This window comes from Colletotrichum phormii, assembly GCF_030913505.1.
Source record: "Colletotrichum phormii strain CBS 102054 chromosome Unknown BDP81scaffold_3, whole genome shotgun sequence".
NCBI lineage: Eukaryota > Fungi > Ascomycota > Sordariomycetes > Glomerellales > Glomerellaceae > Colletotrichum > Colletotrichum phormii.
Window position 1 is genome coordinate 169314 of NW_026851445.1, and position 17275 is coordinate 186588.

The 17275-nt window shown below is 49.9% G+C and overlaps 7 protein-coding genes across 7 annotated transcripts; 3 read left to right on the forward strand and 4 right to left on the reverse strand.

The window, feature by feature from the left end:
• Positions 1 to 775: 775 nt before the first annotated feature.
• Positions 776 to 1366, reverse strand: BDP81DRAFT_504087 (uncharacterized protein; the record flags this gene model as incomplete). Its single annotated transcript, XM_060595612.1, has 2 exons — positions 1345 to 1366; positions 776 to 1245 (listed from the first exon to the last, which is right to left on the reverse strand). The coding sequence occupies exons 1-2, from the start codon at positions 1349 to 1351 to the stop codon at positions 776 to 778; spliced, it is 477 nt and encodes a 158-aa protein (XP_060449444.1). The 5' UTR covers positions 1352 to 1366.
• Positions 1367 to 6806: 5440 nt separating this feature from the next.
• On the forward strand, positions 6807 to 7864 carry BDP81DRAFT_504091 (uncharacterized protein; the record flags this gene model as incomplete). The annotated part of the gene is made up of 2 exons (XM_060595613.1): positions 6807 to 7451; positions 7512 to 7864. The coding sequence occupies 2 exons, from the start codon at positions 6807 to 6809 to the stop codon at positions 7644 to 7646; spliced, it is 780 nt and encodes a 259-aa protein (XP_060449445.1). The 3' UTR covers positions 7647 to 7864.
• A 943-nt stretch (positions 7865 to 8807) lies between these two features.
• Positions 8808 to 9722, forward strand: BDP81DRAFT_310530 (uncharacterized protein; the record flags this gene model as incomplete). Its single annotated transcript, XM_060583646.1, has 1 exon — positions 8808 to 9722. One exon carries the CDS (start codon positions 8808 to 8810, stop codon positions 9720 to 9722), a length of 915 nt encoding a protein of 304 aa, XP_060449446.1.
• Positions 9723 to 9781: 59 nt separating this feature from the next.
• Positions 9782 to 11422, reverse strand: BDP81DRAFT_123557 (PAF acetylhydrolase). The gene is made up of 2 exons (XM_060581635.1): positions 10602 to 11422; positions 9782 to 10547 (listed from the first exon to the last, which is right to left on the reverse strand). The coding sequence occupies exons 1-2, from the start codon at positions 11172 to 11174 to the stop codon at positions 9987 to 9989; spliced, it is 1134 nt and encodes a 377-aa protein (XP_060449447.1). The 5' UTR covers positions 11175 to 11422; the 3' UTR covers positions 9782 to 9986.
• Positions 11423 to 11693: 271 nt separating this feature from the next.
• BDP81DRAFT_340716 (uncharacterized protein) lies at positions 11694 to 13503 on the forward strand. Its single transcript, XM_060586028.1, has 4 exons — positions 11694 to 11849; positions 11936 to 12442; positions 12536 to 12831; positions 12910 to 13503. The coding sequence occupies exons 1-4, from the start codon at positions 11778 to 11780 to the stop codon at positions 13442 to 13444; spliced, it is 1410 nt and encodes a 469-aa protein (XP_060449448.1). The 5' UTR covers positions 11694 to 11777; the 3' UTR covers positions 13445 to 13503.
• Positions 13504 to 13675: 172 nt separating this feature from the next.
• BDP81DRAFT_417518 (carboxymuconolactone decarboxylase) lies at positions 13676 to 14530 on the reverse strand. The gene is made up of 3 exons (XM_060589630.1): positions 14215 to 14530; positions 14093 to 14154; positions 13676 to 14029 (listed from the first exon to the last, which is right to left on the reverse strand). The coding sequence occupies exons 1-3, from the start codon at positions 14364 to 14366 to the stop codon at positions 13782 to 13784; spliced, it is 462 nt and encodes a 153-aa protein (XP_060449449.1). The 5' UTR covers positions 14367 to 14530; the 3' UTR covers positions 13676 to 13781.
• Positions 14531 to 14989: 459 nt separating this feature from the next.
• On the reverse strand, positions 14990 to 16844 carry BDP81DRAFT_311009 (uncharacterized protein; the record flags this gene model as incomplete). The annotated part of the gene is made up of 6 exons (XM_060583688.1): positions 14990 to 15052; positions 15137 to 15934; positions 16000 to 16297; positions 16362 to 16520; positions 16578 to 16665; positions 16790 to 16844. The coding sequence occupies 6 exons, from the start codon at positions 16842 to 16844 to the stop codon at positions 14990 to 14992; spliced, it is 1461 nt and encodes a 486-aa protein (XP_060449450.1).
• Positions 16845 to 17275: the final 431 nt, after the last annotated feature.

The window sequence follows — 17275 nt, forward strand, 5'->3', positions numbered from 1 at the left end:
AGTTTGTCCTTGCTATCGATAAGATCACAAGTCAACGATAGCCAATGCAGACTGCACCATAAGGTGTCTTCAACACGTAGCCATCTCTCTTGCAACCTTTCCTAGAACAACTGAGCGACTCGCCTTAGAGCTGATACGCAGATCTTTTGGGTCAAAGAGTGGTTGTCCAGGATCTGGTAAAGTCCTCGGCTGTGCCTTGACAGTAAGGAGCATCCATATGGTTGAAGATAGTGCGATGAACCACCTTGAGAAGCACTCCTTGCCGTGTTGAGGACCACGTGAACACGATTTTATGTCTCGGCACTTGCCTTAATAAACCGAACATACCAGTGACCACAGCCGACGTTACCCAAGTGTAATGTAAGGTGCCCTGCGAGACCAAGCGCTTCCAGGACAACATTTATACTTTTCCGTCTTGCCAATAGACAAGTTTTCTGATAGCGTCAGCGAGACTTCGCAGATAAGGGTCAAAGGCCTATGCCATTTTAGCTTCAGTATTGCTCAGGTCTCAGTATCATGCTGACGTGCATCCAGTGTATGACTATATACTTGCCGAACTAGGCCGTTATGTTTAGCATGGCACCTGTCATGGGTGATGCTTGATTGCTATAGCCGGAAAACGTATACGTGGCGATCAAAATGTTAGGAAACATGGCCTCACTCGGCAAGTGAACTGAGAAGGAGTAGTGCTCGAAGGAGGAAAAGGTGTTCACGTTGCCACGTTACTGCATTGGACCGCTTTTCAAAAGGAATGATAAGTACTTTGGGTCTTCAACTAGTCATCTTCCTCGCGCTTCCGATACTCCTCAACCGAAGCCCCCGCATCGAAGTGAAGGGGATAATACTCATCCACAACCTCAATCAGCCCATCATCCTCATTAATCGTGAGATCCAACCTTCCCTGATAGCGAAAAGTCTTTCCGCTAGCCTTGAAATGGCTAGTTAAGTCGTTCGCGTACTTGCCGGTCCCGACGAAGGCAAATGTCACATGGACTTTGTCATCCTTTTTCAGCTCCGGCCAGACGAGCTCGACGTGCATCTCGAAGTTAGGCTTCGCATGCTTCCACATGCCGACGTGATCCGCTATGCCGGCGTGCCCTTTACGCTGAACACGAAAGGCGTGATCATTGTAGATGACTGATTTCGAGTGAAGGTCGATCCACTGCTGAGGAGGTCCGTTGGAATCGGATAGTGGGAAGACGCCGGCCCAGATGGCGGCGAGATGGTCAGGGCTTGGGAGGGTTTCTGGTACTCATCAGTAACTCCATAGCTACGATTATGGATCAAATGACAGCAAGAGGGGAAAAAGGTGCGGCTCTCTCAAGACTGATGCAACAAACTTACTCATCATAGCTAAAGTCTGGATAAGAGCTTCTGTAGTAACGTTACCGGGACAAGGGGATGGTTATTGAGAGGGAAAGGGGGGAGGTAGATGGTTATTTAACCTCGGGCATGCTTAAATATGTAGTGGATTGGAAGAGTAGTCCGGTAGTCAACGGCAAGCACTGCAAAGGTGAGGCCGAGAGGCCTTGCCGTTGGAACTTACTGGTCAAGGAAGCTGGTATTGGCATCATGATGCTTGAAAACGATGAAGTCTAGGTGTACCTCGCCAATCAACATGCAGTTCAGATTCTCCAAAGCACGTAAGATATAAGGCTCGCCATGCTACAGCGATCTGATGTGCCTCGGCTGGTATCCACAACGTATATGTCGCGCCTCGCGGCCTCCGGTGGACGGTGAGCCGGGACCGCTCCCGGGAGCTAGGGAACAAGCTCCAGCCATTGCCTTTCTCTAGGATTTCGGAAGTTTCCGCCGGTGAAGAACCGAATCCTGATGACATGTCTCCTACTTAGATCCCGGCAACAAGCCTTTGGTATGATGGCGACCCGGTTCATGCAGGTGCAGTCAAGGCATCAAACCTTATTCTGAGAACAGAAGCACAGTGTATCCACCTGCGGTAACACAGTATTGGTGTGGCTATCAAGAATACTTTAATCAAGACAGTTAAATTGGTCTGTAGCGTGCTCTCAACTAAGACGGCTGAGTCACCTGGGATTGAGCTATAAGTTCACTCTGATTCTTTGATCGAAGAAGTGGCTCATCGACCTTCTGACGACACAAACGTAATGGCGGGTGTATATGGGTCTATTTGTTCGACTACTCTGACAGAAGATATGTCGACTTGAAAACACAAAGACGACTCAAGACACATATGATGCGGTTTGGAACGAAAGAGAACGGCATTGTGGAAAAACCGTTATCACGTGTTGAGAATCAAAGGGGAAGAAAGAACAAGGGGGGAAGAGAGAATAATGGACCGATCGAGGGCAACTGTCGATCTTATGCACCGGAATAGACTGCGGACTTCATGGCCTAACCGGGGCCTCTGGCCCTCTAGAGTTCAGAACGCTTCGACCGTATGAATCACTACTTGTATTCGAAGATAACGACGTGAAGATGTGCTAGGCTCAGGCAGGCTGACCTATCTAACCTTAGTCAACTCGTGCAAAAATGACTATCGACCTGCTTCCTTTCTTCTAAGAGGGTAACTTAGGTCCCCTTGCCGTCGTTCCTGTCTCCAGCACAGCGGCTTCCGTCTAGGTCAGCGGGCCAGATAAAGCTGTGTGCGCAGTGATTCAGCGATTAGGTAAAAATGAACACTCTAATAAAGTTAGAGTCCGGGTTGACTGAGGGGCGCGCTGTTCGATTCCGGGCAGGGACTTGAGGTCTAAGGTCAGTCAGTGCCCCTCCTCCTTCCATTCGTCCCTTTTCTGTTTACTCTTACTATTTGTATGAGTGACTTCTTATCTGCCATGAAACTCAGCTACTCATATATTGGATTGGGTATCTTTTATTGAAAATATATATGATCTGTCGTTTACAGATCTTCCGGCCTGTAGTCGACTTTCTTGTAGAGGGTGAAACATAAATGTCAATGACCAGGGTTGGGTCAGTACCTGATCGCTTCCTTTCACCAGTGCAACGAATCTACAAATTGAGCCTGTACCAAATTATACCCTCTAGGTGGCTGTATGCGACCTATTTTGTTGACAACACCCACCTAAACCAGAATGTATCCGGCCTACAGATGGTGATGCTCCTATCCGCGATTCTAGCGAATTCGATCCGGCGTCACGATTTTAAAAAGGAGAGAACCTCAAAGAGCCTATCGAAGGTAGTAAGAGACTGTTGGGCGCCGTTGATGTGGCGCCTTCGTTTCAGATAATGCGAAGTTCCTATCTGCAAAAGTGCAGACCCAACATATCTAGCCGCAGTGCCGAGTCAAAGTCCGGAAGTCACATGCAGCATACTCTTCCTACAACTATCTTCTACTCTTTCTTTATCCATACTCCATGGTAAATTTCCTCGTCAACTACGTGAGGTAGGAGAATGAATAGTTGTGCAAACAGAGACCATTGTCGAAGAGGAAAGTGGGGGTGTTTTGCAACACCATGAGCAAGGGTGACTCTGCCACGGAAAGAACGCTGTTCGAAACGTGCCGGCAGTACCGGCGTCATTGATACCTCCCCAGTATCCGTCAATCGCGCAGTCTTTTGGTTGCAGAAGATGATTGGCTCAGGTCCAACATGGCCGGACCAGTCCCTTTCACTGAGCCTGTGGTTGACTGGACCGAAGAGCGACGGTCATTGGCCACTGGAGTTCCCGGGATTGAAACCGGCACATGATGTCCGCTTGGTACCTGGCTAGCGTTCGTTTGGTAAGTTAGAGTGTTAAACATTAGTTCCATCCCTGACGAGGATCCATGTGCTCATTGCTGTCAAACAAAATTGGCTTTGGCTTGAAGATTATTAATTCTACTTGATGGAAACACGAGGCCAATGCAGTCCCGCAACTACAATATCGACGTATCTGAGTATTGGTGGCAGACGACAAGTCAAGAATGAGTATGCATCAAGCTACCAGAGTCCAACTGACATGTAAGAATACACTAAAGAGCATTTCCATTCGGCCGAAGCTCTCGTTTCCACGTGCCCACCGTCCTGTCTCTTTCGGCAACTTCTTTCCGCATCCGTTGTTGCTGTTTCGATCCCCTTGTTCTTACCGACATAGAGGTGGCCTCTTCGTAGATATCAACGGAGTATATGGATTCAGTTCTTACGGGGTGTTCTTCATTGAGACAAACTCCTCTAAAGTTCATCCAAATGAACATGCGAATTTCGGTCCACAACCCGAAAACGGTCGTCAACCGGTTGGATTCACGACATTAAATGGCAGGTTTCCTAGCGTCAACCGTCAATGACACAGGGACCTTGACATTGAATGACACGTCGCATCGTTCTTCGAGTCATCTCGTCCCACCGGCTCCGGTCACTTACAAGACTAGTATCCCCTGGATAGTGAAAGAGGGGCGTTGTGGATTTACGCTCGAGAAGGACTTAAACTTTGCCGTTCCCCCGGGTTCACTCACGATTGAACGCTGCACAGCCAACGCCCACCGATTTACGACGTAACTCAATCTGGAGATCTACATCTAGATTGACTTCTTCATTTCAACGTCGTTGCATGGCGAGTCAAGGTGAGATCGACTAGTGCACTGAGCCGTGGATTACTGACTGTTGGAACAGCAAAGGCTGATAAGGAGTAATAGGCAGGTACCATGGGCTGGCTGGCACCTGCCCTGGGCGAAGTGGGACAACTGGCTTAGTCATCACGGCCGGATAAAGGTGGGGCAACCACCCAGGCCGTCACTACCTACTTCGACCGACTCCTGCCTACAATGTAAGATAGAACAACTAGAAGAACAAGCAATAGGATCACCAACAGACGAGTGATAATTGCTACCACTATTTGTCGTATACGACCCCGTGAACCAACACTGACTCAACCTGAAATTGACTTTTACCACTGCTGACTCTAACCAACTTCGATAGAAATATTCTTAGCCATCCAAGACAAGCGGCTGCGTCTCGAATCGCGTCAACCACGGGCCCCGTCGAGACCGTCCTGCTTGGCACCTGTTCCCATCACCAGGGTGGAATACAAGTGCTGCAATGAGCAGTACCTTGGCAGAGACGCAGATAAACAACGGCTCGGAGAAGACAAAGGTGAGACACGGCCGAATCAGCACCGAAAATGGGGAATCACATTGCAAAATGATGTTCGGAACCATGATCGTCGAACCCGTCCCCGAGAAAGCAGAATTACTGCCTCTCATGAAAACAGGCTCCAAAATATCGAGGTAAGCCTAATCAGGGTTTTTTCAGAGAAGAGGCCTCCACGATGGCCGATGATTCGCGGTCCAGCCACTCTCATCGTACCAGGTGGTCTGCACGGGGATGAGAGTCGGCGCGGATGGGGCAGACGCCGTAGCCGCCCTTGTCGTGATTGCATTGTTTATGGTAAGAATGATCCGTTTCGAAGGGGGGCCTAGATCAGCGACGAAAGTGACGTTGATGAGCCACGGCGATCATAACAAGGAAGGGCGAAGATCCAGTCGGGTAGGCAGAGGAGGAGGTGCCGCCAGACGTCTCGACTGATGCAGTGGTGGTGGCTGAGGGCGATTCTCATGAGCGAATCGCATTTCACGAACCGTGACAGGACCCCACTATTATCCGTTTAAAGACATTGACGGTTGACGGCCTGTCGTCTAGCCTTACGAGGACTAACGTTCAAGTGTCAGAAGAGACCAGGGGGGGTGAGAGGGGTCATGTTGGGTTACCGTGTTTATGACTTGGCGGTTTGGCGGGCAGGCTTGCGTTGTAATCGAGCTGTCATCTCGGAAACTGGAGAGCTTCAGAGGGTTATCCCAGAGACAAGCGAGTTGTCAAAACTTGCTGGATACCGATTGGCTACCCAGAAGCCATCTCGGAACTCTGCGCTTCCTGGACTTTAGAGTTCACGTTGACAGAATCGTAAGAGCCAATCGCAATCAACTTGAGAAGTCTGGGCGGAGAGGATCCAGATATAACAGCGGCTGAACCACCCAGCAAATAAACGCGGCATGACAGCATCCCCCAGCCAGGTGTCGACAAAATTAGGGATCAGATATCGATTAATGCTTTCTACTAAGTTCAGTCAGCGCTGATGAAAGACGGTGGCATCCCGTCCCGGGGGAACGAACACAACTCTTCTCATATAGGTTCGCACTACCTATATGTGTGCCCCTGGTCAACGCGGCTGTGCTCTTCGTGATCTCCAGGCGATCTGACGCTGTAACATGTCTTCCACAACGGCTGACTAGCGAATCGCATTCTCGCTGAAGCACACCTCTCCCTCCAGCCCCCGCTCATTTCCCCAACTGTTCGTGCCACGAGATCCTTGGCAAGAACACTCAGGAACGCTGTCTAACGCCGATGTCAAATGGCTGACAATTGAAACAGTCGGCCGCTTGTCCCTAAATTGGGGCAAGATCTGCTGAGGTTGTCAAAGTCTAACGCAATTGCCGACTAGGGGCCTTGCAAGTTGCACGCTTCTCACATTCCCATCTCATGATTCCACCGCCGTAAGGCCGCTAACGCTCTCGTCCGTCTTGGACGGAAGACTGCGCAAACAGCACCCGGCGTTTGGGGCCGCCGACGTTGCATCCCGAATCGAGCTATACTACCGTGTTTATATGACTTGCATGAGGTGTGCATTGGTGATTTGAGAATCTGGAGAATCTTGGATCGTGAGATACATAAACGTCGTCGTCGATCCAGTTCTCGCCAAGCTCGTTTCTTCCATCTTCCAAGCTCACATCAGGATACTTCACTTTGCGATAATATCAACCACTCACAACTAAATCCTTTCTACTTCAACAACAACAACAACAACAACCAACTCTTTGTCTGCAGGTATCAGGCGCCATGGATTCCTATCTCGAGGAGACATCTTACACCTTCTTCCTCAGTGTCGAGGGTAGCAGCCCGGTCTACACATTCGACTCTCAGTTCATTCCATTCCCCGCATCAGAGGGCACCGAGAACTTCTTTTATCCATACTCATTCCCGGCATACCAAACATCAATGCCTCTCATGAACGACGCTTCCCCACTCTCCTTGGACACCGACTATGCAACCATCAACACCCCATTCACCGCATCCTCTCCCCACTCAGACTTCTCACCCATCCCCAGTGAGCCCTTAGATTTCGCATCACCATCCAGCACCAGCAGCGGACCAGTCTCGCCACGATCGCCTCCAAAGGAGATGCAGCCTGAGAGCTGGGGCCCGGCAGATCTCCACCAGATGGGTTATCTCGACGTCGCCGGCAACTGGCGCTGCCGCTACTCGGGCTGCTGCTCCTCGCGGGTGTTCCTGCGCGCATGCGATCTCAGGAAGCATTTCCGGGGCCATGCAAAGTACTTTTTCTGCACCGAAAAGAGATGCCAGCAAGCGGGCGTCGGCTTTGCGACCCGCAAGGACTTTCAACGACACATGGGCTCTCACAAGCCTGCTGTGAGGTGCATGCACCCTGACTGCGATCGCATCTTCAGCCGGAAGGACAATATGGTTAGTTCACCCGTTTCTTTTTGGAATATCACTGAAACACAAGCTGATTTGGAACAATAGAGAGAGCACTATAAGAAGATTCATCAGCGTTTGAGGAACAACCTCTTCCCAAGGAGGTGCCGTCAAACCAAGAAGAGGGAATCGCAGCCTGCTTCGCCAGAGTCTAGCTGCTCTACTTGCTGCATGGAATGTTAAGTTCGATGATTTTCCGCAGATTTTGTTAAAAAAGCATTGGCAAATGGGGCTTAACTGCCTCTACCACTCGTTTTACGAATCATGAACCATGGGTTAAGCGTTGTGTTTCTACGGAGTGCTTGGGGAATAGCATGGGAGCTTCTGGATTCATCCTGAGATGAGAGCTTTTATAATAGATAGATTACTAGTATTTGATGCCTAATGCAGCCATTCATTACCTTCCAATTGCATTACTAGCTTTGCGGCACTGGATAAGAGTACAGAGCATGTGTGAACAGACTTTTTGTTAATGGGAAGCACTGGTAACGCTAATTCCACGACAAAGTTCCGAGAAAAGACTGGTGATAGTTGATCGTGGAACTTGATCGGAAGTCGAATTCCGAAACCTCCCTTTCTCTTTTCCGCACACAACGAGGTGAAAAGGCCATTTCTAACTTTGCAACAAACTCCGCGAGCGGACTCCGCCAGCGGACATGCAGTCAGCCATCACCTTGCTGTAATCCAACTGTTTCTGTCAATACCTCGGAACTGCTTTACTTCCTCATCGGTCGGCGCACCCCTCGGCTTCCGCACCGTCGATGCCAGACTTAATGCCACAGTTCGGCAGATCGTGGACGTGACCGAAGCTCACGCGTATTCAGGAGCCCTTTAATCAACGCTTACTGCTGTCTCGATATCATTCGCACCTATTTGGGCTGCTTGTCTTTAGACCTGCTGTGCACATCTTCGTGCCGTATGAGCCCTGTCGAAGAGCCTCATGATTGAAGAAAACTAGCTTCAAGATCTTGTTCTCGACACCTCTAGAGCAAATCCCAGTCTCGAATATATGTTCATACAAACTAAGTGTTCAAAGAAAGGAGGGCGTGGCCCTCATGTTCGGCGCCCGCGAGGTCCGTACTACCGAAAGAGACTCCGAATCAACAAAGTCTAGATGAGGTGCCATACCGCAAATTTGTAAGCGTATCGGACGAAAATTCCGAAGGGTCTCATCGTTGACATTGTGATACATTTGTAGATACTAAAGGTTCTCAAGTCCCTTACTTTACTCTCGTCAAGTTCCGCTTCCTGCCTAACCTTTTCCGACTGGAACCAATTCATTGCCCCAATCTAAATCATCATAGGCCAAGCCGCAGAAATCCAACCGTCACATTGATACTCACAATGCTCAAGACGGATACCACTATCATTGGAGTCGGCAACCTTGGTGCCGCGATGGTCAAAGTCTGGCTGAAAGCTGGACTCGCCGTCACCATGTGGAACCGAAACCCTCAACGGCCATCTCTCAACGAGCTCGTTGAGAAAGGTGCCGTTCTCGAGACAGACATTCGAGCAGCTACTCACAATAGCGGTGTGATTGTCCTGTGCGTCTCAACCTACGACAACATCATGGAGCTCCTCCTACCCGCCCTCCCTCTGGGCGAAGTGGGACGGTCAGTTTCGGTCATCAATGTTACAACAGGAACTCCCAAGGAAGCACGCGAAATGGAGTCATTCCTCAAGAAGAACGGCATCACTGCGTATTTGGACGGTGCTATCATGGTGACGCCAGCTCTGATGGGCACGGAACACTCTTCACTGTTCTTCAGCGGCGAAGACGACACTGAATTCCAGAAGATGTCTCGATATCTCGAGCCGCTGGGGCAAGCTCACTATATTTCCGAGGATTCCGGAGCAGCAAGCTTGTGGGATCTCGCTGCCCTGGCTGCCTGGTACGGATCCTTCACTGGAGGTATCGTTGCTCTGAACTTGCTCAAACGCCAGAAACCGGACAGGGGCAACGGGGAAGCCCCGACAACCAAGAAACCGATGGACAAGATTATCTTGCCGCTGCTTTCGACCTTTTTGTCCCATTTGTCGGAGGTTGCCCAAGCTCTGGACGACGAAGCATGGGAAAAGAACTTCGGAAACCCGGCTTCGATGCAGATCAAGGGGCTCGAAACCATTCTGAGAGGCGTTCGCGAGGAGAAGGTCAGCACTGAAGGACTCGAGCTGTTTCATCGCATGCTGAATAGGTGCCTAGAGGAGGTTGGCGATAATGCTGGATTGGCTAAGAAGGGAACGTATCTGCAACAATGATAGCATTCACTTGAACTTCGTCCGTTTGGCCAATGCTTTAAATCGCAAATTTGAGGAATACTGATATTGCAAGTGAAAGTGAATTCTCAACAAATTATTACTAGTAATACAAAAAGAATGGCAAATATGTTATTCTCCCCTTGTTATTCAACCCTCCGGGCAATCGGTTCATTCGCAATGCATCCATAGAGACCACAAGCAGCTCTTCGCCCTTATACCAGTCTAAGTGCATTTAACCAAGTATCCAATCAAGTTTGATCTTGATCAAACTTTGATGCTGGTTCCCACAACCTCCGGGAATGCATCATCACCGGTCTTAGTGAAGACAGACTTAACCCGCTTGTGTAACACCAAATCGGAGAAAGCCCCGACAATTCCAGCAATTACCTTTCCGATCCTGCCAAACTCCAGACTCCCAAGTTCGCTCCCCAACAATGAGCGTGCAGCCTCGGGCAAAGTAAGGTTCAGTGAAGAGATGAGGTTGGGGGAATCCGTAAACGCCCCGTGCGTGGTGTTGTTAACCGTCAGCAAAGCCTTTTGGCCTCGCAGAGCGGCGTAGAAGACGTCCCATGTCGGATCGTCAGCAGAGTGCTCTGGCCGGCCAACGAGAGTAAATGGACGATCGAGACCCGCATTGAGGACAGGGTCGAGAAGCTTGCCGTCCAAGTTGATGCCGCCCAGGATGCGGGAATCTTGAAGCATTGCGGCGGCCGCCGTCGCACCTCCCAAGGAGTGGCCAAACATAATGGTACGTTTGAGATTGACGCCATTGATGGGATTTTTTTGAAGTTGTGAGAGCACGAATGAGACATCGTCGGCTCGAACCTAGGGCTTTATCAGCCATACAACGGCAAGGGATTACCCAGGGGTACCACTAACCTGAGTGAGAGTTTCCAACTGCGTAGTGTTGTCGGTGTCGAGGTTCACTGCCTGATAAACAGTTCCATCAGGGAACTCAACAAAAGAAGGATCGTAAGAATGGTCGATGGTAACAACGGCAAAGCCATGGCTAGCCACCTCACGAGCCATAGCGCCGTAGAGGAGGCGCGGGTTGCCCCAGCCAGGAGAGAAAAGCACCAACGGCAAGTTGGAGCGGGCCTGCTTGCATGAACGAGGTCTAGACTGACAGAACTCCATCTCGAATGAAGAGAAGGTGCCGTTGGGTAGGCCAACAGCGACGCCCAGCTGATCGTATGCCTGGGCCACGAGGGGCGTCATGTATGGCACTCTTTTCAAACTCTCACAGGAGTTTTTGGCCTTGTCGACGGGTAGGAAAGTCGAAGTCATAAGTCGTCGTACATGCGTGTTGTTGACCGGGGCGTAAGGGTCGAGCCTGCTGTCGTCGGTCAGGGCTTCCACTGACATGGAAACCGCGTAAGGTCCAGTTGGGCCGTTGACGAGAATCGCCTGAGTCGCTGAGGCGAGAGCGCCTATGATCAACGCTGGGATCATGATGTCAAAGGTTGTAAGTTTGAATGGAGCAGAAATGCTTTGATGAGATGTTCGGTGTGAGAGATAGTGCTCGATTGAGTTGAAGGAGATGAAACAGAACGAGAAAGCAGCTGTGTCTTATACTCATCCATTGTGCCTTCGTCGTACCCATGATTACACACGAAGAACCTCTCGCGTGGTTGTTTCCCATTTCAGATAAGTGTAACTAGTCTGGGCGATGCGGATAGATAAAATAAGAGAGTAGCTGCGCCTCCCATAGCTTGAGTCGGGGCTTTGAAGATAATTTGAGGCCGTGATCCTCGTCTTCCCATTTCTTTCTGCCTAGACGTTGGCTGTTATACAATTGGCTATCCTACCCTGGTTTACTGGAGATTCTTAGCTAGCGTCGCTCAATTGCTTCCGCTTTGGGTTTGGTGACTTCGGGGTCATGATCCACCTCTCAGACTCAGCTCCTCGGCGATCTCAACATCTGACGCAGCTTGCGCGAACATTTCGCAAACATACACTCTGCGATGACTACTTTCACAGAAAGGTAGTGAGAACCAGAGTATCTGAGAAAATCCGAAGGCACAGGACTCTTACAAGTAGTCTGGCCAAATAACGATGCATCTTGGACCTTTCGACCGTCGCACCAGACGCTCTCGCTGCGCGCCGTGCGCTGCAAGCCACTCAAAGGTACGGCAACCCACCCTTGCCTTTATCATTGCTACGAGCAATTGGCTTTCTTCGAATTATGGTCTCTTAATCCTAACCGATCAAAGTGTTCCGGCTCAAACCCATGCACCCAATGCCAGAAACGCTGCATTGAATGTGTATTTCCGGCGGCGTCGGCTCCGAGTAAAGGAGCTGCAATCCGGTTGGCCAAGGGGAAGTTCTTCACAGCCAAGTCTTTCGCAAAGCTCATCACACAACGTCCTGTCTCGCCTCCCTCGGACAAGACCGCTACTTATCTCTTTTACTTTGATGTGTTCATACGCAAGAACAGCTTCACCGGTCGAGGGCCATCCTTTCTTCCAGATGTCCAACAATTAGTCAAGACTTCTGGCCAATCAATGCGAGCCCCATTCAACCATTTGTTGGACGCAATGTTGGCCTTAGGTGCTATGCAAGCAAATATGCTTGGCGCGTTGAACTGCGAAAATAGCTTGCGTTTCGCGCTTGAACACTATTTGCGGTCCATCACCTCTCTACGAGGAGCTGTATTGGACCATGCCTTGACACGGAAAGACAGCATTCTCTGGTCAACTTTTTTCTTAGGGTTGTTCGAGGTTCGTAAAACTCAACACTCCTACCCGAATACCCTTGTACCCTTGGCTTGTTGTCTTGCGATCAATAAAAACTGGAGCTGACATTGACACCAGCTGCTACAAGACGCCTCTGGGCAGAGGTGGCTACAGCACATGGTGCTCGGCACATCTCAGGCCCTCATTTCCAGCGGGCCGTCAGCATGTACTTCGGGAACAATGCGAAACTTCTTTATACAGGCTCGAACCTTCGAAGTCTGTAGGAGTATAATATTCAACCAGTCTAGCTTCCTGGCAGCACCAGAGTGGATGAAGCTGGCAGGCAATTTATCGGAAGAAGCAAACACGGAACGTCGTGTTTCTCTAGATGATCTCCTGAACCTGATTGTGTTATGCTCCAGACTCAGGGCACGGTATGTTCTACCACTTCACGTATCATGGTTGGACGTGCGTTGAAGAGAGAATGCTGATCTACTACTTCACTGCTTCAGTACTGGCCAGTTCATAAGAACTTACACCAGCTTATCTGGAGTTGAGGTCCTATCCATCGATGCGCTAGAGTTAGCCACAGAGGGCTTTTATCTCCGCGATGCACTTGAGAGGTGGAAGATCGATGCATCATCTTCACCTGTCCAACACGATGAGATGCTTCTCGCCACCAGCTACTACTCGGCAACAAGCATTTATCTCTCTGGAAACTACGACTACGACATACATCACTGGCAAGCGATGACCGTTGCAGTACCAGTGCTACGCCGAGATGAGATATCGAAGCATGTTGAAGACATCTTGCAGACAACCAGGGAAGCTCTTCGGTCCTCTACTCTATCGCCGCTCCTACACCTTTTTCCACTAAGAGTAGCAGGGGCAAGGTCTCGAGAAAATTCTCAACGGCAGGCCGTGACTGAATGTCTACTCGAAGTCAAGAAGCAATTTGCCGTTGCTAATGCGATGCTGGTCGAACTCGACGAATTGTGGTCTTTAACTCCCATTGAACTCGTCGATCTGCCACTTGTAGACAGTTGAATAATATTGTCGGAACGGCAAGGCTGATAAGGAGCAATGGGCAGGTATCGTGGGCTGGCTGGCGCCTGCCCTGGGCGAAGTGGGACAACCAGCTTAGTCATCACGGCCGGTTAAGGTGGGGCAACCACCCAGGCCGTCCCACCTACTTCGATCGGCCCCTGCCCACAATGTAAATAGGAACAAGAACAACAACAGCAATTATCACGGACATCGACGTGATTGTTGCCGAAGATACACCCTCATGAGGAAATGTACCACGCCTGTGATACCAACAAATATCAATATTCATCTTGATATGCAGGGTTAGGACTACAGTCTGTTACTTTTTTATTGTGATCTACTCGGGTTTCTTGTAGTTCGGCGAGACCTCCGCCATTTCTCTTTGGTGCTCCCCGTTTTCAATCATTTCTTTGATGACCTCGTCAGCAACCTTCATGGCATGGACACCCGCTGGTGCGCCACAGTAGACCGTTGCTTGAAGAATCGCCTCGCGAATTTCAAGCTCTGTCAGCCCGTTCCTAATCGCGCCTCGGGTATGAACTACGAACTCGGCCCAGCTCTTCAGAGCAATGAGCATGCCGATATCTGGTGTCAATGTCAGTTCAAAGTACGCCAGGGAGCTTTGCAGCTGCGCTCGAATCGACTTACTCAGGAGGCTTCGCTGCTTGCGCTCCAAGCCAGGACGCGACCAAACGTTTCCCCAGGCCCACCTACAATGATTGATATTTGATTAGAACCACCTCGAAGTTCTTGGATATTGCTCCTCTCACTCAGTAATTAGTTCCTGCTGAGCATAAGCGAATTCGCTTGAGCCATTGCGCATAGCAGTCTCGACGTAAGGCTCCCCTGCGACTTCGCGTCGATTCTTCAGGCCAGCTTCAAATAGCTCAGCGCGTAGTTTCTTGCTGTTCTCGGATGCCATTTTTTGCTTTTCGGGCTGGAAAAAACGTTGATCAAAAGTAGGTGTTCAAGCAGCAACAGTGCAACAAGTATAGAATGGAAACGTGACTGTAGTGAGTAATATGTCTTTGTTGGTATCCCTATCACAGGGAAGTTGGTTCGAACCGTAGGGTCCTGGGGGTGACGAAGTATCAATATCTCTGTATTGATTGATTCTGCGTAATGTGTAAAAGGGAGATTCCAACCGTAGGTTGGTTGGGTAGTCGCGGTCTAATTGTACCCCCTCGAGGTGGCCCATGCTCTTGCCCTTTATCCGCGGTCGAATTAGACCTCCAATCCGACAGTCTTCGTTTCACAAGGAACAACTCGCCATCCGCATTCGGCAGAGCCACGGAACCAATTGAGGGGTCACAACCGAGCTTAAGTCAATCAAGATGCCCGATGGCGCCGAATCGATCCGCAACCGGGGAATAAACGCGCACCCCGCACTACTCTGATAATCCGCATCGCATGTGAGGACTATTCCGTGTTATCCCGTCTCGTGCAGTTCAGAGTAGTACGATCTACAAATACATGCTATGCATCATGGCTACTGTTTTAATATGTCTATCATTCTCGGCTTGCTTCAATTATCAGAAAATCTAATCAAATAAACTCCAGTAGATCTTTCTTCGGTCTTTGCGCCAGCTTCCAATTCCCTTTATGTTCCTGTGCATCTTGTCCGTGACTTTCCTCGTAAATCCCGAAACTATGCGGTCTACTCTGTGCACGCTGTTTCTCGGCATCATCGACTGGGTTGTCAGGCTCGGGATACTTTCTGATGTGCTCGACCGCCCAGATCAGCTCGTCTGAAAGTACAGGCGGCGTCCGCCCCTTGCCCTTGAGCGTCGGAAGACCAGCGACACGGAACAGCCAGTTGAGCCACTCAAAAGTTTCACCAGTTTCCCAGGCAATGTCATGGAATTTTCTTCCCTCCTTCTTTACAAGCTCTTCCCTCTCCCTCTCCCAGCGCCCCTGTTCCTCAACAGGTGGCAATGCAACAGACTCTCTTCCAGAAAACACTCGTGCCAGTGCGATGGCCTGGTACTCGAAACTCCTAAACGTCAAGACTCTCGGCATACCAACGATACCCAATGTCTGGAAGTCCTGGAAGAAGGTGTGCCAAAATGTCTTGATCAGCTTTCCGTTCTTGTAGTCGTACAAAGCCCGTCCGCCGTTGGCTTCCGAATTCCAGAATGGGTACGATGGTTTGTAGCCCGTGCAGTAGATGATGTGATCGACATCATCGAGATATGAGTCGTCTTCAAAAATGACGCGTCCGTCGATGCGGAACTCCTTGATGATAGGCTTCCAGGCGATACCATTAGGCGGCTCTTCGCCATCCCAGCGGGACTTGGACCGCCGGGACTGATAAACCGGGGTACGAACTGTCTGTACCAACTCCTCCGCCACGTCATGGCCAGATGCGGAGTTGCCGATGGTGATGATTCTCTTTCCAGTATAGGACTGGGGGCTGCGGTAGGTTTTGGAATGTACGACTCGGCCAGGGAACTTCTCGATGTACTCGTCTAGGCCCTTGACGTGAGGCACCTACGAGCAAATCAGCTTCGTAATTCAAATAGTAAAAGTGCCATTTCATGAATATCAGTACTTACGTATGGTACTGAGTAATGGCCGTTGGCGAAAACGACGGCATCGAATACCTCCTGCCACCAAATATCGACGTTGCGAGCGGCATCGAACTTGCGCAGAGTCAACCTCCACTGCTCTGGTCTATCCTTGGCGGGAATCCTCGTCACGTCTTCGACTGTCGTATTTAGCACCAGAATGGAGTCAGTTTTGTGCAAAGAGAAATAATTCTCAATGCATTGTCGTGGAATCCAGTGCGGCGCAAAGGGCCCATAGGCGAACCTAGAATCCGAAAATGACATTGCAATGTCCGGGACATTGGTGCTTGGGGGTATCGTCAGAAGAATTTCCCCGGAATCATTAATAAATCTGGTTACCGTATGCTTACGTTAAAGAATGGTAAATGGGAGTCTGTGAGTAGCGTTCTCGCTGGCTGTGAGGCTTGACCTGAGGAAGCTCGCCCGGAATCTCCACTGCGGGATCAACTTCGGGCGGGAGAAGTCCGGGCTGGAGCGGAGGCAGCTCAGACGGGCTCGGGTCGTAGATCCTGGGTAACGAAGTCAGTCATGTAACATTGTAAATCGAAATGACTCCCTGGCATTACCATGTTCCTCCAGCAGACTCTCTTCTTTCGAACACCCGGATCTTTTCGAAGTAGTCTTCGGCCTTGAAAGCTGCAGCAGTAACAGCACCTAAGCGATATTAGAATTGTGTCAGTCACTAGAAGCTACCACCGATTCGTGGTGCAAGTAAACGTTCTCTCGGTGGCTTGCATTGATGCATCACGAGCGCACGGGTAGCCTGGGAGGTATTTACCTGCAGCGCCCGCGCCAATGATGGCAACAGACTTGATTTTCCGTCCACCGCCCATGATATCAGTGCGTCCCGAAATTTAGACCAACTAATCCAAGAAATGGCTAGATCCGTTAATACATCAGACAAAGCAGTCTTACAAGCAGTTTATCAGTGTACAAAAGTATTTAAGACACGACAAGAATCCAGAACCGAAAGAACGTCGCAATCGAGTCAGGTCATGTTCATTTGTCATCTATCACACGTTAAGAGGGGTTCTGGACGGAAACTGGGTTGATCGGATGCATTCGCCATCTGTCGCCATCCTCAGAAGCGATTTCACCATCGCTGCGTCACGTGAAGAATCGGAGGCCATCTTCGGCACCGCATAAAACAAGATAACAACATATGTAAGCTCTAAATTTTGTCTATCAAGGCCAACTTAAGTGCGCCCAGAGTTGCATTGTTGTTGAGTTTATGCAAAGCGGTTCTTTTAAGCTGTCGTAAAAA

Bases quoted from the DNA above. Each gene is read 5' to 3' on its own strand.
- BDP81DRAFT_123557 (XM_060581635.1), bottom strand. From the start codon at position 11,174: ATGATCCCAGCGTTGATCATAGGCGCTCTCGCCTCAGCGACTCAGGCG. The intron at 10,548-10,601 runs GTTAGTGGTACC...ATAAAGCCCTAG, and splicing joins AGTTGGAAACTCTCACTCAG to GTTCGAGCCGACGATGTCTC.
- BDP81DRAFT_417518 (XM_060589630.1), bottom strand. From the start codon at position 14,366: ATGGCATCCGAGAACAGCAAGAAACTACGCGCTGAGCTATTTGAAGCT. The intron at 14,155-14,214 runs GTGAGAGGAGCA...CAATCATTGTAG, and splicing joins CAGCAGGAACTAATTACTGA to GTGGGCCTGGGGAAACGTTT. The intron at 14,030-14,092 runs GTAAGTCGATTC...CATTGACACCAG, and splicing joins CAAGCAGCGAAGCCTCCTGA to ATATCGGCATGCTCATTGCT.
- BDP81DRAFT_340716 (XM_060586028.1), top strand. From the start codon at position 11,778: ATGCATCTTGGACCTTTCGACCGTCGCACCAGACGCTCTCGCTGCGCG. The intron at 12,443-12,535 runs GTTCGTAAAACT...CATTGACACCAG, and splicing joins TTTTCTTAGGGTTGTTCGAG to CTGCTACAAGACGCCTCTGG. The intron at 12,832-12,909 runs GTATGTTCTACC...TCACTGCTTCAG, and splicing joins TGCTCCAGACTCAGGGCACG to TACTGGCCAGTTCATAAGAA.